Here is a 25,234-nt window from a genome sequence, read left to right as displayed (position 1 = left end):
AAGTATATCAAACAAGAAATAAGAAGAAGTTACTGTTCCGTTATTTCTGCAAATAGCGCAATAGAGTGATCCGTTGCCCAAGACGGTAATTGCGCCAGACTTCACAAGGCAGGTATCGAATATCCCATCCGGGTTGTCTCCCGTATGCAAGGCTATGGGAAATCAGCTGAATAGTTATTCAGCTACTGCTAAAATAAACTCAAGGAAATCTTCAAGCCAAGAAATCCAAGAATTCCAGCTAAAAAGTATGCAAATCCAACCAGCAAGTCGTAGTGCCATTGAAGAGAAGAAAGTGGCGTTGATCTATAAAACCTCACAATTACACAGCAACATCCATGTTTAAGATTGGTGTCATGTGATCAACTTTGGCAAGCAGTAAAACCGTAAGACAGAACCTAATGCGTTTAAAACAGTTCCAAATTCTTGGTAATCCAATAAGCATATTCCGAGCATTCTGACGAAAAATGTTCAGCTGAGCCATATGATAAACTACCAAGAAGTAGCCTTAATTAATAAGTCTAAAGAAGTGTTATTGCTTGCATATTATTTATTTCCTGTACATTAGACTACTCTTCCAGTGCCGCTTCTTCATTAACCTTTCAACCTGGTTCATTTAGTTGAACTTCTTCAGCTTGCTGTAGCTATAACCATGTCCATATCCTCCACCAATTCCACCCTGTCCTCCGCCGATCGATCCACTTTCCTGCTCCAGTCCACCCTTGCCGATGTTCTTGACGACAGCCTCGAATCCGTTCTTGCTATCGGCGTGGTACTTCACGATGCGGGTGGAACCGTCCGGCTCATCCAGAGTGTACTCTCCCTTCACGACATCACCGTCCCGAACTTCCCACTGGCTCTTGTGATCGCCGGTATGGTAGTCCTTAACTCCGTACTCGAACTTGTACTTCGGGTAGGCATAGTAGTCCTTGCCCTCGTAGCCACCCTCGAGTCCTCCGCCGATTCCACCTCCGATTCCACCTCCAATACCACCCTCCTGATAATGGAATAAATTAAGTTTTCATCGATTTAAATTCTCCTAAACCACCAACGTTCAACAACAAATACCTCTCCACCGTAGTATTTGTACGGGATGTGCTTGACTTCGCTGACGAATCCGTGATGTTCGTAGGCTAAGGCAGCACCAGCCAATGCCAGGACGACCAACGCTAGCTTGCACATGGTTGTGATGTTTTGGAATGGATGTGTGCTGCACTACAGGAATGCTCAATTGAAACTGATACCGTTTGTGGTCAAATTCTTGCCTATTTATACGAGCTTATTCAATCACCAGCTTCATAACGATTCGTCTTTTTTGTGATAGAGCATTCCTTTTAACGATTTACATTTCCATAACTGTATCCAAGGTCGTGCGCGCGTGCTAATCCAATACACTTTACTTTTCACCTGCTTTAGGCTGGCTTTCGCGCACATCATCGATTCATCGGTCAAACGCTTCACTGAGCAGTAGGGTTTCGGCAGGGTGTCTTCGCCCAATCGCATGTGTAATCGTTTCACACCTAGTAGAACTATTGTTTGAATTAAGCCACCTAAGGGCGAACAAACGAATGGTGTTACCGCAACACAGTTCGAACTCCATCGATACACTCCTTTCATGTATCGCGTGCCAAACGGAAAGAAGAACACCCAGTCTAGGGCGCATCGCACATATCCGTTCGGACGCGATCGATGGTTTAGGTTCTTTCGCAAACACCGAAAAGGCTAGGACACACACTCCACCCAAGTGCTCAAGGCCAAAGGCGTAACAATTGGCAAGGTATATAAACCTAACCATACGGCTAGGAATGCATCACTTAGCCTACGGTAGTTGGTCTAACAACAAGTAAAGCAACTTCCTTCCAGCAACATCACCTTCAATCAAAAGTCTACCAAAATGCAGAAGATTGTACTCGTCACGTTGGCGCTGGTCGGTGTCGCTCTGGCCTACGAACATCACGGATTCGTCAGCGAAGTCAAGCACATCCCGTACAAATACTTCGGCGGTGGCGGTATTGGCGGTGGACAGGTTTGTATGGCTTACGGCGCAAATAGTTTTCCGATAACGATTCCACTATTCGATTTAATCTTCACAATTTCACAATCACAATACAGGGTGGATTTGAGGGTGGCATTGGAGGCGGCATCGGCGGAGGATTCGAGGGTGGCTACGAGGGCAAGGATTACTACGCCTACCCGAAGTACAAGTTCGAGTACGGAGTGAAGGACTACCACACCGGCGATCACAAGAGCCAGTGGGAAGTCCGGGACGGTGATGTCGTGAAGGGCGAGTACACCCTGCAGGAACCGGACGGTTCGATGCGCGTCGTCAAGTATCACGCCGACAGCAAGAACGGATTCGAGGCCATCGTCAAGAACATCGGCAAGGGTGGTTACGAGCAGGGTGGTCAGTAAGACACCTTGAGGCACGGCCCCAACCGATCTCGTTGTGATTTCCGATTTCATTTCCGATCTGACCAATGCGACTGCCAAAGACTTTTCCCGCCCATATCTCGTCATAATATGCCTGTGCTATTCCTACATAAAAAATGAATCCATGAATGAAAGCATCTTGGTTCCTTTTAAACTTCAATCCGAACTGCAAGCATACCTTCCAACAGCTTAAACGACTCATTGCAGTCAATGTAAAATACCACTCGGACACATCATATCGATGTATCAGGAGCAAACCGCAATCAATGCCAAGTAATTGTTTCGTAACCAGCTTTACCTCTCACACACCGCATGTGGTACACGCACCGAAACTCATCGGACCGAGCAAACTGGGGCTTTATGGGTCGACCGAGTCACCGGGATTCAACCGAAAATATTCATGTCCAATAAATTCATTGCACAAAAACGTGCTCATTTTAAGTCCGTGCCGGTCCGTGCCCGGTAACCATTAGCAGCAAGTGACGGGGATTAGCCGAAACCGGTGGGCCAGTGTTGCAATTTCTGTGCTTTTGCCCAAATTTCCCATTCATAACCGCTGCTGGTTCGTGAAGTTGAAGCTGGAGACCACCGCCATTGCATGCACGCTTCTATTACTATAATTTCAACTAATCTTCCAACTACATCCCAGACCACGTACCGAGCGTCATTTACAGCGATGCGATATTGTATAAACCCGGTCCTGGAGGGTACACACGCTTCGTAACTCAGAAGTAATTGGCCAGCTGGCTCGTAAAATTTTCAGTTTTCTTTCCGAAACCAACTGCGGACGATTTTTATGCACCGTATGAGATTTCTCACAATCGCCATCCGAACAAACAACCAAAAAAAGCACAACTTTGTAATGCTCGCCTGGATGGGAGAAAGCTCCAGCGAGGTAACTCAAAACTCGCTATCGAAATAAATCCCTGACCGCAACCTTCACGCGGGACGCTCCCGACGAGAGCAACCAATTAGTCGGAAGAGCTTTTAGGCCAACAGCCTGCAAACGGTACGACAAATAATAACATAAAAAAGCTCCCCGGAACCACTCAACCCCCGAACGTAAACAAAACGTGTTTCCGGTGAAGTTCCAGGGGAGAGTTGAGCGCTGAGGGTACTAGTCTTCGAAGAAAAGCTATCTGATCCACGCCAAGGGGAAATTGGTCCAAATAGGAGTAGTGAGCAAAGAAGAAAAAACATCAGATCTAGCGACCAACAATAGATACCCGGTGTGTAATTGCATACAATGGTCACGTTGTGTGTGCACAGAGGGAATGCATACCGTCGCTACCAGAGTTCGCAATAACTCCTGGAGCTCCGTATCGCCAACCGTGCATGTGCCTGCCCAAATTTAGAACCGAAGGCACACCACCGGTCCCTAATCCGGACATTCTCGGTCATCGTATGTCTCGGCAAACCTTCCAGCAAGTGCCGTTGCGTATTCAAATCAGGCAAACGAAGCCGCCGCTCCTACACCGCAAAGGTAACCTCCAGCAACGGGAAGATACGTGTGCAATATGGCAAAATCAGAAGGGCAGAAAGTGCAATGCGAAAAGAATGTGCTTCCGAACGAACAGTGGCCCGGTGGAATCGGCCGATGGTGTAGTATGCACGGTTACAGCCCACATCTACCTGCGACGATACGATACCGGGCCTGATGGGAATGCATTTACAGCATCAGCATCACCTCCACAACGTGTCTCGTCGGCGATATGCATGTGGTCACAGGGACACTACGCCAGCGTATCGCCATCCCAATCCCATTTCGAACATTCGGCTGTCGTCCGGTATTACATTTTTAAGCCTTGTAACATTCCGGACAATGTGGTCACCGTTGTCGGATGCACACCGTTGATCAGCAGTTCAACAATTTCACTTCTCTGCCGCATGACTTCACCCCCCATCGCTGGGGGCAGCTCGGGTTGAGTGCTCTTGGAATCGCATCTCAAAGCCTTTTGTCGCCACCACCGCACCGAAGAAGGTACGAGGACCAGAGGACACGTACTTCATTCGCAGCCATCTATGTCCCTTAAAAATGTCCACTTCGCTATTCTCGAACTCTCTCCCTGTCTGTCCGTCTCGGTGGAGCTGGTCACGGTGGAGATGCCATGGTGCAACGGAGGGAGGACCACCATCATGCTTAAGTCATTATCAGTGCATCCGGATGGAGCTGGATAAGCTTGTAATGAATTTTGTACCCACAAAACCATACTACTAGCACGTTCTTTAGCCAATCTACTGCAGGTTCTGTGTGGCTTGCGGTGTGGTGGTGTCTTTCCAACGTTCTCTTATGGTGGTATTAATAGCAAATGGCAAAATGGCTGCTGGCGGATAATTATTTTAGAGATTTACATCTCATTGTATCTGTGGTTTTTGCTGCCATTACTTTGCGTGCAGCGATCATTGATGATTGAATTGTTCTTGGTGCAGAGCGAACTTCTTGGAGCATGGTTTGGACATACATTTCGAGGTTAGGATTGAGGAACTATAGTTTAGAGGAAACTATAAAATAGATCTAGTCGCAAAGTCTATTGATAGACATTCATTGGTATTCTTCAATATCTTGAACACTTTCAGGATATCTGAACCTAACCAACCCATCGTCACTAAAAAGTCAATAATTATTACTACCAACCGTCCAATCTTTTCATGCTCCACTAATTAAATACTACAAACTCACTGCACACCTTTCCTTCCCAGACATTAATTCCAACATTTTCCATAAAACCCTCACCCTTCAATTCGCTGACAGGAATCTGCCCAAGCTTTTTGCCATGGCCAAAGAATTCCTGTCGAAAGAATTTCTCGCGGTATTTCACATGCCCACGGGCAAGTGCCCAACATCGTGTACGGCGAGAATGTGAAAAGTAAGTATAGCTCGCAAGCGTACACTACAATAACACACATCACGTCCTTCACATACATTACTCACTCCTGCCGGGATAACCAACGGACTGATGCAAACCCGTTTTGACAGTTACTGAAGTCTTGTGCTTCACCGCAACTGTGCACCTGCGGAAGTGTGTTCCCTGCTCACATGGACCTTCAACCCGTCGACGGGACAGGGAAAATTCTTTTGCATTTCCATTGGTTAAGCAGCACAATGAAACTGACATTGACGACGCTCAGCAAAATATGGATGCGAAACGAAAAAGGGGAAAAAAGCTGCCGTTTGCGCTGAATTGCACGCGAAGTGTCCTAGCACACAGGACACAGGCTAATTATATAGAGATCGAAATAAAAACAAAATGGCTGCAAACGCCCGAAAGCTCACACTTACGTTCGGTACTGCCTGATGTCTCGGAGCCATCTGGGGACGTATCGTGACCGGGGGCGGCGGTGCCGGACTGTATCTCGGTTGCTGCATGTTGCACTGAAATAAGAGTCGAAGAAGCAGGGAAATCAAATAAGCGCTAAGATGATGGAAGAAGCAAAAAAAGAAACAACAACAGGCGGAAGCTAATGTCGATAGCGTAAGGTCCGGTGCGGTTCGAACATGACACTGATTCGGTTGGAAAGCGTGTTGAGGGAAAACAGGATACGCGAAAACCGTAATAATGTAACGGAGAAAGGATCACAATATAATAAAAAAAACGATTTATGGACAAGGATATATCAACAACAATGAATGTAGAAGGATGGACGCAAGGATTCATAAATTTCTTGTGCAATCATAAAAATAAGTGTCAATTCAATCTACTCACTAGAACTAGCTGAATTACTTAGAGAGGAAAAATATTTTTAAAGTTTAAAAACATTTTAGTATAAAAAATTTAAAAAGCAAAAATACATCGGACATCTTAAATAACTGACAACCCCAAATATGTTTGTGGAACTCTCCACAGCTATTGTCCTCTGACCAGAAACATAAATGATACATTATATAGGCTCTCAGCTTTGCTATTCCAAAGATCCAGCTCTGGAAACCTGCCGCTCGTTCCAATTCTGGCCTAAATCAGGACATAATGAAAGACACAATAAACCATCAAACATACGACCTACCCTGAACCCACGTCGAACCAGATCCCATAAATCCTGACCCCGAACAGAAGCACCGAAACTTTGAACAATTTGAATCGAAAACCGAAATCGATTCCGAGCAAATCTGTTCCCCTTGTTCGCCCATCCAATCCCCGTATGCTCCGTACTCCAGATTGAACTTTGAACTTTATTTTTACACTACTGCACTACCCCAGCTGCTGCTGCTACAGCAGGTCAGCCATTATAAATCAACACCGGAGGCTCTCGAGGGCTCGAGGTAAGCGAGGTAACGACGCTGGTGATAGTTTGAGAAATTATTCAATATCAACGACAAAGCATTATGAAACACCATAAAGCATCGACAGAGCCGGCGGACAAGCAGGGCGGCATGGAATTTATTGCATCCCTATGCAAATGAAAGCTCCAGCGAGCCGAATATGCAACCGGAATGCAGCATCACCTCGTTGCTGCAGGACATGCGGCACCCCCATGCATGTGTGTGTGTCCCGAAACGGAAAACTGTACGACCAATTATGCTTTCAACTTTTGTTTGTCTGATCTCCGGGTACTCCATGGTACCGTCTGGGACCACGAGCAGCCCGAGCAGACTAACCATGGCATGCGGCGGAGATGTGAAGGTTTTTCTTTCGTCGAGAAAAGCGTACGAAGCGTAAAGGCCATAAAGACCAGGGAGAGAACAGCTAAAGCGTCGTCACCAGCTTCTCGTCCGCATTTCCGCAAACATTATTTTGCAGAACCTAGACTCCAATGCAACAACAGCAAAAAAAAACAGCATTCCATCCCGACGACCAGCAACTCCACCATTTTCAGCTGGGAAAGAATGGGTAAAACTATGTACTGTCCACTCGTCCGCCCGTTCAGCTCAAGCCCAAGAGTCGGCCAACCACCCCCCGGGTTTTGAAACTATACCCGAAGCTTTGCGCTTTTACCAGCCATCCCAGGGACTCAGAGATCCCTAGGATCGGACTCTCCGAGGGTAGACTAAAAATAGTTTCCTGTCCTTTCGGGTGATGCTGGTGGCAGCAGCGGCAAAGAACAGTAAATGCTATCCTGTGGTTACAAACGAGGACGGCCTCATTTCCGATCCGCGCCAGACTCGTCGACAGGGAAAGCGTGTCAGGACGTGCGAACGATGGCGAACGACATTCCGAAAAAGTTGTCTCCACGGTCGGCAGCACGGACGGCATAATCATAAGCGGAATAGCCACTAGCCGGCGCTGCTGCCGTAGCCATTGAGGAAGTTGAGCTATTTTTACCCTAAATCTCATACCCCGTACTCCTGTTGGATGTTTGAATGTACGAGTGCGTCGTGTATATCCAGGTCCTTTCCCGATGTTGCTATCCGGATGAAGTTTTGGGGAAACAAAATCAGACACTAAGGATCGCCTTTCACAAGCGTAAGACATCTTCCTCGAAAAGAGTTCCTTTTCTTTCCTGCAGCGGATGTGTTGTTGGTGTATTCCCACGGCAGAAGACATCAATATCCGCTTCAGTGACATTTTATTTTCGTCCCGTATCCAATCACAGACGGCGTTTGGTTAAATATAGCTAAATAATTCTAAGTGATCGATAGCGACGTGTAAGAATAGCAGTTACCAATAAATAACACGTGTAGGAAGCTAATGTCTAAAATTGGATATTTTAGAATATTCAAGGATCTTTAGGACTTTAACATATATAGACAGAGTTATAGAAATTCTAGCTGTTCAAAAATTGTTTTGTTAGCTTTATCAATCCTTCAACCACACAGTAAAAACATGCAGACCACCTTGCATTACAGGACACTAACGGCACCTTTACCTAAAATCGGGATTCTCATCACTTCCGGCTCAGTTCCCAGAAAATCCAACCCAGGTTAGCCAAGTTTTCATCCAAAAACCACCAACCACTCTATAAAAGCTGCATCCAACCCACATCCAGACCCATGGAAAAAGCGATGCCTACACCCAACACGAGTGCTTTTAAAGAGCGGGTTGCCTCTTCCATTACTTCCTCCCATCTTCCAACACCCAAAAAATCAATCGCTAAAATCGAACCCCGAACCCTAGCCCCCTTTGGTCTCTTCTAGCTTGGTGGTTTTCCCGTTGCAGACGGTAGTATACCGAAAAGCCACAACACGGTAACGTGTAGGTGAGTCAATTTTGATGACGTACCTTCATCACACATCCCATTCTAGCGGTCCCTATTCCACAAACACTCACACACATCATCCAAAATCTTCCTCAACCTCGACTCTCAACAAACACGTCTAATTTTTATCCCATCAATTCTCCGAGTTCCAGCACCGTATCATTCCACGCCAGGCACAATCGTCCATTTTCGTTCCGTTCGAAATAAAACTCATTTTATCTCAGCTATGCCCTTTTTTCTACTCGATTAAAGGCAGCGCTCGTGCCATTAGGTCCACCTTCCCGCGACCAGTACCCCGCATTCATTAACGTAAAGTACGCAAAGCGTTCATCACCGCATAATGGGCATGTGGGGCCCTATCTTTTGCCGTTCTAGGCTCCCAGATTCCTCCACCCACCAACTCCACCCCCAGTTCTTCCCTTGATGTCTACGCCACGGACGGTAAAGGTGCCACCACCAACCAGGACACGCATAAAAGGTTCATCCACCGGAGAAAAGTAGCACTGTTTGATTCCATCCCACTCCCTGGGTATCCCGAGGTATATGTAATGGAAGGGAAATAGAGAAAGACGGTGCTCCTTACAGCTGTCGGGACGCTATAAATAGGAGCCCAGTTGCTATCTTCCGGTCGGAGAGCATTGAAATCGCTTCACGGAACAATAACGATCAGAATCCTTAAATCTGACGACTGCTATTTGCCTGCAGTACGAATCAGCAGTTTTTGGTTTCGATTTTTTGTTCTCTCTCTCTCTCTCTCTCTCTGTTGGAAATAGAAAGACACAAGACGACAAAATTGGTGCGTTTTCCAAGAATCTTGTCGAGGCCTTAAATATCCGGATAAAACGGAAACGGGTATCCTATTTATAGGCGTTTTTTCCCGGTTTGTTTTATCGATCTGGAGAGCTACAGCGGGCCGGATGATGTTGGGGAATAAAATCGAGGTCAACTGATCGGGATCGGCTGTTTTCTCAACCACCAGGACGCAAGGTGTTCCTTCCATAGGCCTTCCAAGTCCTTCGCTCTTATTTATAAACTTATAACCTACGCTGGTTTTGTCATCAGCCACTTACTACTCTCTTCAGTGAGTACAAATTTAATTTGAATTGCGCTAGAACTTCAACGGCTGCAACGAAAGAAAAAAAAAACAAATGTCCTCGGAAAGAGCAATTATTTGCGACAAACCTTCCATACATCCCTCGATTGCCTCGAACAGCAATTATTTCAAGTACGGAAAACTCCAAACTAACTACCGCCCACATTCTCTCCTGCCCAATCGGCAAACTTTTGCCAGCACAAACTATTCGAATTGCATCAGGTCCATATTGTGGATTTCCAATAGATTGAGTCATTGACGAAAGCTGCAGTCACTTACGTGCGGATTCCAACCGTAACTAGCAGCTGGACGGCGAAATCTCTAGTAACTTTACCGACACAGTCGGACATACTTGGGGCTTCGTGCCGTGCAAGTGCGAGGATAAAATAGTTCCCGGCAAACTACCGCGATTCAATCAATCGACAAACAGCATCCCAACGGATAACGTAGACTAAGTGTGGTAGGAGGGAAACGGGCATCGGGCTCGTTAAGTTTTCCCGCACGCCACACTATCTCCGAGATGCTGCTTGGTGTTGAAGGGTTTGTACATTTAAGGTACGCCATTTTCCACCAACGTTAAATGCATCCTTCGCCCGCTGTATGGGCAGCCAGGGCAAAGCGAACATACGAACCACAGAGTCCTTCAGTGAAGCTCACAGATAATGATTGCAAAATCACGATCGATTCGTACTGGATGGTTTGGCGCAAGCTTCTATGGGATGCGTGGTGGTTCCCTAATGAGAAGTGCTGTACGGCTCGTACAACCATTCAGCAAACCCATAACAGCAATCGCCGCTCCCTGCCAAAGTTTACCCGTAAGCGAAAGAGGTGCTTATGTTCTTGGAAGATTTTGTCGCCACCAGTACCGGTTCTGCCACATCTCCTGCCAACAAACTTCCACCTATTGCTAGCGAGTGAATCAAGAGGTCAAAACGCCGCTTAGGACACGGTGGGCCAACTTTCCTTCGAAAATTTACCCTTTTCCCGAGCAAGAACTCGACAGTATTTGTGCGTGGGTTTTGCCTTCTTTCCCTGCCCTGGTCGTCGTTCCGTAAGCTGTCGGGCACCAGTAAAAGCTGTCCGTTGTGATGCTCTACCGCCACCACAGCCGGGCTCTCTTCTTCCCAAACCCAGTTTGACGGTTTTATTGGAAGGTTTTTGTTTGCCAATTTAATTATACTTGCCCTCGAGCGTGAGCGATAGAATACATTAACAGCCGCACGCCGTGCTGTGTCCGGAAAGGAAACCACGGGAACGATTTGGAGCAGGCCAAAAATTGGAAACTACTTCACCATGAAACGCTCGGCGGATCGGTGGTTCCGTTAAAGTTTCTTCCCGCAATCTGATTCTGCAGTTAAGGAAAAGCTTCATCCCCTCTTTCCTTCCTGCCTTTGACTGACTTGATCAAGCAACGAATTACCGAACCAGATTGTTCTTCGGTAAGGGAGAAAATCTGGCACAAACACAGTTGGTGTCAACATTTTCTGAATAGTCATTGTTATCGGTGCGAATTGTTCGAGCAGAATATTTAATGAACAAACAGCGATACAAACGACTGGAGAGGATTGATAATTATGGGACGTCAGATTAAAAAGCGATGGTGAACGTTTTGTACTTCGATTTTGATAGATCGTTGCTAAAGTAAATGTTTTTCATCAGAAGATTTTCTTGTCGATGTTGCTTGTAATTGAGAGAGAGAGTAATATTCCCAGTTTGGAATTCAATTTCTTCTAGATTGTATGAAAGTATACCAAATTTCAGAAATTTTAAATGCTGTTTTGGGTTAAAAATGTTTTAAAAATACAAATATTCCTCTTTATCGCTAACGGTCTAGCACCACTCAGTCTCAGGTCTCAGGCAGGGTCGTCCGGTGTAATTCTCATGACATAACCAACCCAACGGAGCCTTGCGAGTTCAATACGCTGCTCAATGGTGAAATCACTGTACATCTCTCGTAGAGCTGGTGGATTATCAAAAATCCTTCTCAGTATTGGGCACAGTCCAGAGACGTATGTGACTACTGGGACTATAAATGTTCTATGCAACATTTCAATTGACTTAATAACAATTCTCTTATACTTCTAATGAAGTTCATCATCAGAATGACCTGGCCTTATATAGCCGGGCTACTTGTGTGAGGCCACGATACCACGTGTGAGGTCCAGATGCCATCGAACCACCATTATATTTGCAAAATAATAATCTTAATTTTACAAAAATATAAAGAGCAAATTGTTATCGTAATAACTTAAAACATGTAAAAAATTCAAGAAATTCTAAAAACCATGTCACATTTCACCTTTTCACGATACAGAAACGTGAAGAAATTAGGAAATAAAAGAACAAACCAAGGTTCAAAACAACACTACATCACCAGTGCCAAAAATTACACCCCAAAAAAACAAAACCTCGAACCGAAACACACCAATTTGCATCCACAATTGTTTCCACAAAAAAACAACTGCACCATACTGCAGCAGTGGCGACGGTCAAGGATGAAAATAACACCATCGGAAAGAAAAAAATGCCTCACTTACCGTGAAAATTTGGTCACTCCTGCCCGGCGCTGTCGTCGTCGTCGTAACTGTTTGCTGCGTTGATAGACCGCGGTACGTTGCGATTTTATTTATTTTTCACTCACCACACCGGTTGTTCTTGGCCTGTTCTCGTTGCACTTGCACTTGCACCTGCGTGTACTGCACCCTGGATACGGAACGGATGGATTGTGCACCTAGCGGGGGTAATGGGATTGTACTTTTGCACAATCGCACACACTCACATAGATGAACTTGCACACGAAAAAAACACACACACACGCGCGTTGTACAAACACACACTTAAAAACACGCACACTGTCGGCAACTGCACACTGTGCACTCGATACCAGACCGGACACAAAACCACGCGATGGCGACCGGATAGAACCTTCAAGCGAGATTGTTGGGCGGATGCCTACTAACTGCTGCTCCTTCTTTACTGCAACACAACATACAACAATTATTATTGCAAGAGAAGTATAAGATACAACGGGGAAGATTCTTTCTTATCACGTTTGATGCACTTGGCTGCACGAACGGCTGCGAACTACAACCAACGAACGGATTACCCAAAGCCCCAGGTTGTAGCTGTCAAACTGAAGGTCTGAACTGTTGTCAGAGACTACTTTGATCACCGTCTATCACAATTTTATAATAACTTTCCCGGTGGAAAATGGAAAAATCCCTCAAAGCTTCCTATTGTTCTTCTCTGTATGTCGCTCTCGTGATCGCTCTCCAACACCAATACTACACACACACAGCTGTACCGTGTGTCATCGATACCGATAAAACTGACACAGTACCTCCCTCAGTGGTGAACGCACAGCTCAACAACAACAGCTCACGCTCACTACCCCACAAATCACTCTCACCGAAAATTCACTTGTGCACGCGTACGTGTGATCGGCAGACGACAATGAAAAAAAAAGGGACGCGATAAGCAGCGGAAGGGCGCACACACACACACCGCGAGAAATAAACCGGACCGGAATGTTGTGTTTTTGTTTTCGTCCCTTTTTTTGTTTTGCTTTGCTTTTGACAGGTTCAACTCACACACACGCACACATACAAATGCTTATTGGGAAGAAGGAATTGTGACTGTGTTGTTGTTGTTGTTGTTTTTCTTTCAAGCATTCTATTCCAAGAAACGTTTTAAACCCCCGAAGGAAAACGCACACAGCTGTTTTCCAGCAGATGAATGGGCGTTTGTTTAACAAAAGAAAAGGGCTATAAATAAACCGGTCGTCAATGCTTGAAAGGGAACGTTTGCAAATTAAAGCCAATTATTCGGTCGAATTTTAGGTGCATCGTTTTAAATCTTGTGTGTAAGTATGCAGTTTTTCTTCTGCAGTACAACCTCGGAGGGTGTTTGCTTGCAATTTCTGGGTACGGGTTAACAGCCGTGAAGGGATTAGATACCGGTCCTGCTTTCTAAGAAACCGGCACCGGTAACAAAGTAAACATTCCTACCACCAAGAGAACGCCCAGAATTGTCCTCCGTTTCGTAGATAGCGGCACCATTATCACGGCCACTGATTACAGGAGAGGATGGATTTATCAATTTATCACAACCCGTCAACCCGCATCCCGAGCAGTACCCATCCGGGTGGTACCGCCCGCCGGCCACCGTATCGGTGGACGCACGGGACACACGACCCACAGCAGCATAATAAGGCAGCGCTATTTTCAGCTGCAAAGAGAGAAGAAGTGTGCGTGTAGAGCGTGTGTGTGTGTGTATGCCTAAATTTGATTAAGAATCCACCTATTACAGCATACGGGCTGTGTGGTGATGGGCGATGAGGATGCTGCTGCCAAATAAAATGCCACCGCGTATCTCTCGATACGGCACGGTGTACAGAATGTTTCGATAGCTTTTTCTCGGTCCCTTTTACCCGCTTTCGATTCTTGTTCACACGGTTCGTTCACTGATGTTGGTTTGGAGGAAACGCGGGTTGTGCACGCAGGCGCATTGTTGAGATGTGGTGCAAATATGTGTATGCAGCAGAGGCCTGTCGACCCTGCAGCAAGGAGGCAACGGCAGATGACGGCTACCGCGGCTGTGTTACCGACTGTCCCCACACACACACACGCAGCGATTCACACGATTTTCTTCATCCGCACGGCGACCAATTTTCACGTTTTTATCACCCACGGGCTGGAAGAACCACGGCACACTGCGATCGGAATTATGATTTCACGTGATTTTCATAAAACGTAACGTCACAGTGGACGACACCACCGCACACACACATACATATATAACGAAAATGTATCTTGAACCTCAGAGCGGGGAGGTGTTTAGGGCACTTGGGAGGTGGAATGATAAATTAGATTTGCACAGCCACAGCCGGATCGGGATCGCCAGCGGTCGGTACCGCCGTGCATCGCGAATATGCATCCGTGGGCTTTACACACACGCACACCGATACATCTCTACTGTTTACAGCAACGAACACCGTACCGTTAGCACACCAAATTGCACAACAAATTCCGCTAATAATCGTCGTTTTTCACGGCACCAGAGGTAATTCCGTGTTTCCGTCGTCGTTTTCGTCTTCAACGTTATCGTTGTCGTCGGCTGTTTTGCTGCTTTGCTGCGGTGACTTTTCCCTGTGGCGCTTGCCCGCTACCTACCGCAGAAGATAGCAATAAAAGCTCACGGAGCTGTCATTTCGGCGAAGCTTTTTTCGGGCTAAAAGCTCTGCGGCCATCATTGTTATTTACTTTTGAATTGTAAAAATGGTCACAAATACAGCCATTTATTTTAAATTAATTAATAAGGTGATTTTTATTCCAATATAAATGTTTCTGAAGCAAATAAATGTATTTATGATAGTTTAAATTATACCAATTCGAAGCAAATAATTGGACGTGTATGCACATGCGCAATTTTAAATCTTCTTCTATTGTTTTGTCGACAGATTACCCGTACCATTGTGCAAAGTACACCAGCGCCATCTTGAGACGTTTTCTGAAGCTTTCCTTTGAAAAAGCTCTTTGAAATGACCGTTGGAAGGTGTATCCTCGAGAATATTCAAGCGTGCGGGTGGTCTGCTTAATATTTGGACCTATATGCTGTTCGTATATAACCAAGACCCCTAGAGCTTCAAAGATTCTTTTGGTGGCGAGGTCCTGTGAACGATGAGACCCATAGACGAATATACTTCTTTGTAGAGAAGTCTTGGGTGTCCATATTTAGATACGCCACTTCAGTTCGGATATCTCTTTAAACAAAATTGCGCTTAAACCTCTCGTTGTGATTCCGTCTTTTCCTTTTCTATTGTGTTTGTTTCTGTTTTAAAATTGGTTTATAAAACGTGAGTGTATTTGTAGTAGCTAACGCAATGCCATCAACAGGAACGGCAAATTTGCGCAATATATGTAACATTTGTCTAAATTTGTTTAAAAAATCATTCATTGTTCCTAAATTTTTAAGGCATTTAAAAATTGGGATCTTTCATTGGAAGACATTGTGATCTGAGAACGTTATTGCACATCGGTGTTTGTGTATGGGAGGAGTATAGAAGAGGAAACAATTGAACTAATGGCCACGATGTCCTGTGGCGCACTCATATCCACGCCCACTCCGGTGTAATATGCTCAAAGTCCCAAACATCCGGATGTCCCTGGTGGCGCACCTCGAACGGTAAAATTCGGCTCCAATCAAATGGACGAGAGCCTACGGAGGTTCCCGCACTTGCCGCACTACCCGAATCGTGTTGCGTCGGGGTTTCTCCCTCGGAAGAAGCTTGCTGCAGTGGTTCCGCTTTGATGATACTTCGCTTGGCCGCTTGCCCTGTGGTGCTGCCGGTACTACGTGCAGGATCATACAGCGGACCAGAATACGCTCGGAAGTGTACCGTACCGTCCGACGCTTCGGTGTACAGCTTAAGATCGATGTTACCAAAGGCGGCCGGTTCGTCCTGATCCAGATCGCCCCGGTACGCGGACTGCCGGAAGAATCGGGCCAGCGTCTCCAGATCTGTGATGTTTTGCAGAATCTTTTCCATGGTCGTGGCGGAGGTGTTGGTGGTAGCGTTCGCGTTCGCTTGCCCAATATCGAGTGCTTCCTTAAAGTACGGCACACCGTTCGTTAGCCAGTACCCATCGGCGACGATCTTTTCGGTAATATCTTCCGCATGTAGCCGTCCGGGCAGTTGATCCACCACCCAGAACATTCCCGGCCCAAACGCACCTTCCTGCTGCACTTCCTCTACTTCGACGGGTTCGGCCGACGATTTTGGAATCGTTACCATTCGAACCTGCCGAGCGCCGGCCGTATGCTCCTTGAAGTCATCGTCCACGTAATCATCCATCCGTTTGGTCACTACACGTTGCGGCTGGTCCTGATCCAGCGTTGTTGGAATCTCGTTCTCCTCGTCCGATCGGTCCACATCCACATCCGACGGTGGTAGCTGTGCTGTCAGCAGATCGATATCGCTGCTATTACTAGCCACGAAGCGTGACATATCGATCACCAGCCACTGCTTCACGCCTGTCGACGGGTTGCGGGCGAAGTAGCGTGCCCACGAGCGACCGCTATGTCCGAGACGGTTGGCTGCCATCACACGCGGCGCTAGCGATACTGACCGTACGAGGTCAATCTTACGCCACAGATTTACGTGTTCGTTTTCCATCTTCACCCCAGCAGCCACTAGCCGGTGCTGCCGGCGCCCATTGATCACGTAGAAGTCATCGAGCGACGCCAGCACGCCCGGATACCCGGTAAACACGATGTTCGTTCCAGGAACGACGGAGTTATCCTCCACCTCTACATCCTTCTTCGGTGCCACTGGCCGCACATCGTCCGCCGAGAAGTGATACCTCAGCGTGTACTTCTTCACCATCCGAAGCATCGACGAGTAGCTACCGTCGGACGTGTGGCCTAGCAAGATCTTCGACAGACCGTTCGGTTGTTTCAGCAGCTTTAGCAGCATAATTCCCTTCGCCGGATCCGGTTTAAGGCCACTGTTTTCCATCAAAAAGTTTGTGTAGTAAATCTTCAGGTCCCGGATATCGACCGCAGCGTTCATGAGTAGAAAATCTTGCTTCGGAATTTCGTAATCCATGCGCGATCGCTTCACACCCTTGCGGAACCCTATTTCGAGCCCATCGAGCTGATCGTAGAACAGGGCTATCTGGTACCAGTAGTAGTCGTGCTTGCCCTTCATATCGGCCATCTTCTTCACCGTGTCCACGTTGGTGGTGATGAGACCGCGCAACCAATCGCAAAACTCCTCCGACTCGACGTCCTTCGAGCAAACGGCATCGATGGTGCTGTAAGTGCGGGACGAATATTCGGATAAGTAAATGTTTAGCCAGGCGATCGTGACAGCTCGAGTACTTACTTAGACCAATGCATGTAGATGTTGTGCCATGTTAGGGCCCCTTCCATGATGCCGGCCGCATACGCCTGCACCGTATCCGTGTAGGAAGACTGAGATTCTAGCTCTAGCTGAGACCATCCATTCGTCAGAATGCTGTCACGGAAGCACGCTCGCACTGCTCCCTTCGGCACGAGATCGAGATCATTACGCTGGCCCCAGAACTCTAGCCGATAGCCAGAGTTCCGTGCCCAGTAGGTTGTGGCACAGTAGGTTCCTTTGTAGCTTGGACTGTTGGATGGGGAAAAAACAACCGTTGACCAATGAAGACTTCTCCTGTCCTAAAAGCAGATTCCTATGGCTTCTTACTTAATCGCATGCACTTACCGCTCCATATCGGCCAGGAAGAGTGCAGCAACCGCTAGCATTAACGCGCCGATCAGAATGTAGGACCCTATCCGGGTTCGCTGCCAGGATGCTCCGACAACCTTCAGCATGATGATAGCCGTTTCCACGCGATACGGATAACACAGCTACACAGCAAAGCAAAATGGAATGTTCGCTTGTGACGATCACCTGTACTGTGGGTCTTCCGCCCGGTTTTTTGAGCCCCCGAAAGAAGAACGCTCCAGCAGGAATTAGGTGCGTGCGCAGTTACGTTTCTATGGCTGCCAGCAGCCGATCGGCACTCGATAGTTGAGGTCGGCGATGATCCGCGGCAGGACGGCAAACAGGTGCAGCAGAATGGTGGCGACGGCGTAGTAGCTGTAGCAGAACAGTTCCCCCAGTCCTCGGGCTGATGGTACACCGGACGGGCAGACGGATGCCGGGTGGGACGCCGCTGTTAGATACCTTGCGCACTGGACTACTCTCATTGGAAATCGATCTCGGAGTTCGGATTGCTTTCGGTGAGTCCGTCCGGGGATGGGAAGGATTCGAATGGATTCTCCTGGACAAACTGCTACGCTCCTTGCTGTTCCTCGGGTGTTATTTTGACAAACAGGACCGATCGACGGACGGAAAACGCACCACTAACGGGCCGCTGAATAGACGTTGGCAGAAAAGCACTCTGGAAAGCGATGGGAGTGGAAACTCTTGATTAGCTATGACCTTGAATGGGTTAGTGTTAAGGGAGCGTTAGACCAAACATTTGAAAGCTGTCCACAAAAAAAAAATGATAATAGATACCCCAATCAAGCTAATGAACTTTGTGGGCGATCTTCTAAACCACTTCCGCCACAAACAACGATCAGACTGTGATTGTGGCCAACGATTAGCCCTTTCCTACGTACGATTTTCTCCCCACTCTCCCCTCTTGGTTGAGACTCTTTTTTTCTGGCCAGTCGCCAACAAATGTCGGTCGTAGTCGATTACGACAGCGTCACAAGGGGGGGCATATGATGTGTCAAAAGCTATCGAAGCGAAGCGCCACCGGGAATGTGGTGGCCATTGGTGGTTTGGAGACAAATTGTCCAAACATGGATATATCCCAAGTTTGCATAAACTATCGTACGGCAGTTGACAAATATATGTGTTGCAAAACGAATCACTCAAGTCTCCAGATCTCTGCGGGTCGATAATTAGAAGGGAGAGGACACCACTCATATCGGTGTCAGGATGATGATGATGATGATGATGAGGAACAACAGATCGCAGTACATCAAAGCGCTATCACAGGTTTATCTTACACAGACATCTACCGGTTTCGTACCACTTCACTGGCTTCGGTAGGTGCTAAATGCATAGCCGGAAACAACATGGCAGTATGTCTTACCGTATCGTGCCCACACCATGCGAGCTATACACAATGACTCACACAATGGGGAAGCTAATTTGCACAATATTCGTTGATGAATCATGTGGAATTTACCCAGATTCTGGCGAGCTTTTAAACTCCAATTGCAAACAAATTTCCGTCTGATAACAATCACGGGATCTCACTATTATCCGCTCTGAAAAAAATTATCCTTCCCTTATAAACACGTGTCACAAAGCTTTAAATCACAAGTGAGATTACTTGTACTAAGATTTCGGAATCATTACACGAAACGAGCCAACCAACTGCTAAAGCTGAAGCTAAACCGACAATAGCCTTGTTGTTGTTTGCAAGATCTTGACAAACTGCCAACAGTTCCCTGCATGCCCCACCGGCCATACTGAGGTTAGCCGAACGAGTTCAACAAGGCAACAAAGTCCCCCACCGACTCATCATTCGCTGTTGCATCTGTTTAGTATCAGTCGTTTCCCTATCGATCGGCGAACTATTTGGCGTGTCTGGTCTGGTACGGCAGGGTAAACGATCTTCAAACATCTCAGACATCGAAACGGATTCTTCATACTTCCGAGATTTGCTAGGCGTTTTTGTTTGACGATATTCAAAAGGGATCATACCCTGCTGGCCTGGATATAGTGCACGGAAGAATGGCACAGCTAGGCTACTAGATATGCAAGCCCCACATTCACGTGCCTCACGACTGTCGCTACCCAAGGCCGATCTTCGAACCTCCGCACGCGCGCTTGTCTCTAACAATATGGCGCACACGAGTGTGTAAAGCAAACGTTGCAACATTCTACCGTGTTCATTAGCTGTAGCTTCATCGCCGACGAGGCCTTATCAGCAGACACCCCCCGACACACGGACCTGCAGTTGGAGCTTCTTGCTTTTTTTTTCCCCCTCTCCACCATTTGCACCTTCCGGCAACTAACCATTGCTACGATGCTAGCGCTCACAGCGCTCGAGGTTAAACACGCAATTTGGCGTTGGGGAGAAAAGTGTGCCGAACAGAACGGTAATTATCAAACCAGTAAGATAATGACTAGATCGCTATAGTTGTATGGGAAGTACTACTACCTGCTACCGGAACCGCTGGAACCAACGCTCCGGAGATGGTAGGTTGTTGCCAACTCCGGCCAACAGCAGCTGCTTCCTCTCGTCTGCTCGAACTTCTGCTCGTTCTGCTGGCGCCACGAACTCACGTGTGGTTGTAGACGTGTCAACCCATTGGAATGAGGCGCTTGGGTTGTGGCCGTGCACTGTGGAGCCCTGTGGGGGGGGAGAGATAGTACATTGCACAATGATCGAAATGGTTGATGTCCAGCTGAGGGTTGCATGAAAACGACGACAATACTAGAAAGTAATTTCCTGGAGTAACCTAGACCTAGGCGTTGCTGCACTGTATCTTGGAGATCTACACACCACAAAACACCTGCTCTGGCTGGAATGGACGTTAGCAACCGAGACCACCCAACTTCAGACTCCCGGCACTTCAGACAACAATAAATAAACAGTTTTCTGCATGCAAAAAAATGTTTGTCTCGATGCGAGCGTGGCCTAGCAACAAGCGTCGGCATTCTTCGAATTCGGTTGCGGTTGCAAAAGCGTGTTCGGGCGGATGATACACTCCAGCCTGAAGATTACTTGAATAAACAGACCGTGAAACGACGCGGCGCGGCGTCGAGCTAACGACGAGCGAGGCCACCAACCCAAGCTGGGGAAGAATTGTTTTGGCGTTTAGGAAAGTTGCCAACTTTACAGAATTCTAACCCCAACTACAAGGGAGCGAGGGATCTGTCGCGTGTCGCATTGCCACTTCAAACATAAAACAGAAAAGCCACCCTCTCGAGGACATTTGATCCTTCAATGTCTGGCTGTCACGAGGGACCAATATTTGTTTATTTTATCACGATCGTGGCGATGGGTTCTCGGGAGCACGATGAACTCGGCGACCAACTTGATCAACTCTGCACATGCTTGGACATTCGGTAGGACAATGAGTGAGTGAACATGTGGACAGCTTTGCAATGATATTTCAGAATAATTTATCAAGATCACACACCTGCACTTGAAGGTACGATCGTTTTCGGGCGCAAAAGACCTCACATAGGTTAGGCTGATTTGATTGTAGCTGTTTTGAGCTGTTTTTCCATGTATCTGTTGCTGTTATTTTGCTGCAAAAATAGATCACCGCAGTATGACCTATTTAACACTCAAAGTACGAGCGAGCGGCAATCACAAGACGAAACGGCACGATCACTTATCACCCCATAGACGTAATTTGAGGCTGTCACATTATAGCTGCGTCATTACACTTTCGCACTAGCTATTCCTCTTCTTTCTATCTAAACGTATCACTTGCTATTAATACTGATTTAGTTAACTACTGTAAAATACCCGTTTACACAGTTAGGAATTCAAAGGTTTGATCACTTTAGGTCTACGCCGACCTTCACAAGGTCCACCGTAAAAAGGTGCAAAAATCAAAAAAGGGCTCCTGCTTCTTGCGATTCGCTGAGGATCGGCCACTAGCACCGACCACTGAGCGAGTTCAACTGGTGCGACGTTTGCAGTAAGTTTGCTCGCGCACCCGCCAACATCCGATCGCCATTACGTTCAGGAAGCTGTACTCGAACCCTACCGTCCGCCATGTTTGCATTGCCCCGCCGGTCTCGTGTGTACCGTTCTAAAATTAAACAAAAACAATCTGCCGAACAACAAACCGATTTCCGAAAAAAATACCCACATCCACCCGGCATATGCACACGACGATCGTGATCGTACGTCGGATTGTGTTTGGCTACAACACTTCGTCTTCCTGAGGAATTCAGCATTCTTTCTTCGCCGATAAAGAGAGAGAGAGAGAGCGAACTCACCGGAGAAGGGACCGGCGGTGAAAGGTGAAAATTAATTTATCCCTCGTGATCCACGCTGTTGGAGCGCAGTTCAACAGTTTTCCCAAGAATTTCGGCCACCATCGGGGTGTGATGTTTGCGCTAAAGTTGATCCATGACCTAATGGGTTTGGATCGAAATCGTGTTGGATATCTCCGGCGAAAAGCGGAAGTTGGTCTTGGAGTGTAGTTCATTCATAAGTTTTGGTAGTAGAAGCTGTCTTCCGGTGTTTGGCCAGCAGTAGAAGGCAAACACGGAAGTAAGTTCCGACGCGTGCTCGGTATCGGTGGCGTGGCGTATTTGGTACGAGGTCGACCAATTGCTTGCCAAAACACGAGCACAACCGCCGGCAGCATGCTTAAGCGTGGAGGATCTTTGTGAATGTGGTTGGAGTATAGCGCCGATCGAACAGCGACTCTCGGCATCCAATAACGCCTGACAGGCCAACTTCATGTGCGATAAAACAGACAGCTCATAGTGATGATGGAGGACAACATCCGATTACCCATTTCAATATTGCTACAAGCTCATTCAATGTACGGAAAAGCGAAATTGAAGGCATTTTCTCTGAAAACAGAATTACCCATGCTAATCTCCATTCTGTTGTTGACATTTTATTTGCCACGTGGCTAGTATACGATCACGCTTCTTTATCTGGTACATCATCTCGTGGCACTCAACGTGTTAACCGCAGCAGCTCGCGTGCATGAACTTCATTACTGGCCAAAGATGGCGCAACGAGTCGCCATTTTTACTTTCCCTGCTTTGCAGCTCTATAAGGTGCTATGAAGTCTAGCCAGCTAGTGAGAGCTGGTTTACTTAAACAAGATCACTTGCAGTGTCAGTTGTTAACAAACACAGCAAACACCTAACGTTTCACCGCCTCCAGCGGAAGTAAACATCGCCGGACTGGTCGAAACCGACGCTTAACGTACGTCAGTTTGGGTGAGGGATGAATTATTCAGCAATGGAAACTGCCCGTCGGCGAACCAATTACCACGACAATCGGCAATCCGCTAGCAGCAGAGTGTGACGAAACATTTGGCGCCATTGGACCAGTCGGCACAACGTGATCACTGGATGACGTTCGGTGCGAGAAAAAACAGGGTGACAGTTTGATTATTGTGCTTGATCGATCTTCCCCCTCGCCAAAATGGTAATGGCGCCGGTTGGGTGGAGGGTTTTGGTTTAATTGGAAGTTTTTTAATTGGTTTGATTAAAATCAATCTGTCTGGTGTGTTCTCTCGAGATTCCAATGGCCTCTGATGCTAGCATAACCTGATTGCATTAAATCTAATAGGAATCCTACTTCAAACTGCAGTTTTTATTTACGATTAATCAACTCCCCTACACTTCATGCTAGATCACTATCAGCTCGCAGCCAACCAAAACCCATCGTCACTAATCCCTTGAATGGAAAAATTTGACGCATTGATAACGCTCCCTTAACGATGGTGTTTCAATGAAATGCTTTATGGCGCACAGCTTTGAATGAAGCGATTGATTTTATGTATCTTAAGCCGGCTCGTGGAGCAGACACTTCATTCCTCGGTGTTTCCTATGTGTGTGTTTGCTTGTGTCGATGTTTGTGAACGCTTGCATGTTGTCATATTTCTGCTTCAGAATGATTAGCTCCTAGCTCTTTCGGAGGGTTTTCTAGTTCATTCTAGAACTAAAAGGTTTTTGGAATTGATATCGATACTTCGTGGACCATTTCTTCCATTAGCTCCAACACAACTACTACTACTGTTCTCGGCTGCATGTTTCGAGCATGCTTGTAAGGATTCCTTCCCATCGCCACGTTAAACCCATTCCGATACGAAACATGTGTTTTTCGACCGTTTCTCTGTATGTGTGATTGTGCCCACACATACACAGCGAGATTAAAAACGTGGCGAGCATATATGCGTGACGTGCCGCAAGCTATTTCTGTGGTCGTGTGCTATGCTCTCGCCTCACTTCCCATGCGTTTTAAGCACGTTGATAATCGGGTTCCCTTGGCATGATCGCGCTTATGCTGCTGCTACCAATGCACACATCGGTGTGAGATTCTTTCCCCTAGCATTCGAGACTTTGTTTTTGGCACCAATCGTTAAACACTTATCATCGCTAATACTTACCAGTGTAAATGAGATACAGCTACAACTACGATTTGGCAACGAATGAGATGATCAGGTAAAACTTCCGATGGCGTTGAGGGCCTGCTGGATCACAATTATGTTGAGATATTTGGTCGAATGCACCAAAAGTGATCGGGGGGCTTTCCGACGACACACGATCAAGCACTGATGCTGATCAATCCGTACTGATGAAACACCCCGGGATGGCTCGATCACTTTCTCCAAGATTTTTCGCTCCGACTTTCTTCACCGACCGGGTAAGTGGTGGGAGATTTTCCTTCACTTCTGGATGACGGTTATGCAAACACACACACACACACAAGCTGGCTGCACCTCGAAATTGGGGCTACTGCGATTTCAGCGCAGGGTTACTTCACGACCCAAGACGAACTGCTTGATGTAGTAACAACTTTCGTGGATAACCTCAGACGACGGATACGCACACAGAGACACGGACACTGTAAGCAACCACCGAACTGAACCGTGGTCGGAAAGACACATAAAATAGTAACAATAGAAACTACGGATACACCCCGTGGGACTACATTTGTAACAGCCAGGTGGAGGGTTTTTCGATTACGCGGTTCTTGCGTGTGCTAGCTGAAGAACTTGGCCTTTCACGATAGGGAAAATCACTTAAGAAAAGTGCACGTTTTTATGTGCAGCTCACACACGATTACGGCGCGGAGCTCTGTGATGTCTTGCTACGGCAAGGTTAGTCAGACAAGTGAGTTAAGCTGTCGCGGTGTTTCATATCTCCTCCCCCTGCAACCTGAAGTCACACATACAGGCAGACACCTATATTTACACAACCACACCGACAGTGGTACATGTGAGGTGCGTGCCAGTGTGTGGAACGTGCTGAGCGACATGAACAGCGAGCCCGTTCGAGATAAGTTGGATCCAATGCTGGTTTAAATTTAAGTCCAAATA

At 46.9% G+C, this 25,234-nt stretch overlaps 4 protein-coding genes across 15 annotated transcripts in view; 1 reads left to right on the top strand and 3 right to left on the bottom strand.

Annotated features, from left to right (window-relative positions):
• LOC118513057 (protein alan shepard) overlaps positions 1-14,839 on the bottom strand; it is a 191,341-nt gene extending 176,502 nt beyond the window's left edge. For 3 of the 8 annotated variants that reach the window (XM_036058385.1, XM_036058389.1, XM_036058391.1), the window contains exons 1-3: positions 14,651-14,823; positions 12,190-12,628; positions 5,708-5,800 (exon numbers count right to left, since the gene is read on the bottom strand). In XM_036058385.1, the coding sequence (XP_035914278.1) occupies positions 5,708-5,794 (87 nt within the window). In that variant the 5' untranslated portion in view covers positions 5,795-5,800; positions 12,190-12,628; positions 14,651-14,823. Of the gene's footprint in view, positions 1-5,707; positions 5,801-12,189; positions 12,629-13,061; positions 13,349-14,650 lie in introns of those variants that run through there. The other 5 variants (XM_036058386.1, XM_036058392.1, XM_036058388.1 and 2 more) reach the window with 4 other exon arrangements.
• LOC118513061 (adult-specific cuticular protein ACP-20-like) lies at positions 533-1,277 on the bottom strand. The gene is made up of 2 exons (XM_036058410.1): positions 1,066-1,277; positions 533-994 (listed from the first exon to the last, which is right to left on the bottom strand). The coding sequence occupies exons 1-2, from the start codon at positions 1,177-1,179 to the stop codon at positions 614-616; spliced, it is 495 nt and encodes a 164-aa protein (XP_035914303.1). The 5' UTR covers positions 1,180-1,277; the 3' UTR covers positions 533-613.
• LOC118513062 (adult-specific cuticular protein ACP-20-like) lies at positions 1,799-2,561 on the top strand. The gene is made up of 2 exons (XM_036058411.1): positions 1,799-2,023; positions 2,110-2,561. Exons 1-2 carry the CDS (start codon positions 1,892-1,894, stop codon positions 2,407-2,409), a joined length of 432 nt encoding a protein of 143 aa, XP_035914304.1. The 5' UTR covers positions 1,799-1,891; the 3' UTR covers positions 2,410-2,561.
• Positions 14,840-15,443: 604 nt separating the features above from the next.
• Positions 15,444-25,041, bottom strand: LOC118513051 (putative phospholipase B-like lamina ancestor). 5 transcript variants are annotated; one of them, XM_036058354.1, is made up of 5 exons: positions 24,302-25,041; positions 20,365-20,556; positions 17,901-18,582; positions 17,538-17,804; positions 15,444-17,466 (listed from the first exon to the last, which is right to left on the bottom strand). In XM_036058354.1, exons 3-5 carry the CDS (start codon positions 18,008-18,010, stop codon positions 15,759-15,761), a joined length of 2,085 nt encoding a protein of 694 aa, XP_035914247.1. In that variant the 5' UTR covers positions 18,011-18,582; positions 20,365-20,556; positions 24,302-25,041; the 3' UTR covers positions 15,444-15,758. The 5 variants fall into 5 exon arrangements, with proteins under 5 accessions (XP_035914247.1, XP_035914248.1, XP_035914249.1 ...); XM_036058355.1 differs by lacking the exon at positions 24,302-25,041 and adding an exon at positions 21,350-21,838; XM_036058356.1 differs by lacking the exon at positions 20,365-20,556.
• Positions 25,042-25,234: the final 193 nt, after the last annotated feature.

Source organism: Anopheles stephensi, chromosome 3, assembly GCF_013141755.1.
Source record: "Anopheles stephensi strain Indian chromosome 3, UCI_ANSTEP_V1.0, whole genome shotgun sequence".
Taxonomy (NCBI): Eukaryota; Metazoa; Arthropoda; class Insecta; order Diptera; family Culicidae; genus Anopheles; species Anopheles stephensi.
This window is presented reverse-complemented; position numbering and strand designations above follow the sequence as displayed.

What these genes read in the sequence shown, in the direction of transcription:
- LOC118513061 (XM_036058410.1), bottom strand. Translation starts at nt 1,179, where the DNA reads ATGTGCAAGCTAGCGTTGGTCGTCCTGGCATTGGCTGGTGCTGCCTTA. An exon ending in ACAAATACTACGGTGGAGAG is followed by an intron (nt 995 to 1,065) that starts GTATTTGTTGTT and finishes TTCCATTATCAG; the next exon opens with GAGGGTGGTATTGGAGGTGG.
- LOC118513062 (XM_036058411.1), top strand. Translation starts at nt 1,892, where the DNA reads ATGCAGAAGATTGTACTCGTCACGTTGGCGCTGGTCGGTGTCGCTCTG. An exon ending in GCGGTATTGGCGGTGGACAG is followed by an intron (nt 2,024 to 2,109) that starts GTTTGTATGGCT and finishes ATCACAATACAG; the next exon opens with GGTGGATTTGAGGGTGGCAT.
- LOC118513051 (XM_036058354.1), bottom strand. Translation starts at nt 18,010, where the DNA reads ATGCTGAAGGTTGTCGGAGCATCCTGGCAGCGAACCCGGATAGGGTCC. An exon ending in TTCCTGGCCGATATGGAGCG is followed by an intron (nt 17,805 to 17,900) that starts GTAAGTGCATGC and finishes CCCATCCAACAG; the next exon opens with TCCAAGCTACAAAGGAACCT. An exon ending in ATCTACATGCATTGGTCTAA is followed by an intron (nt 17,467 to 17,537) that starts GTAAGTACTCGA and finishes CCGCACTTACAG; the next exon opens with CACCATCGATGCCGTTTGCT.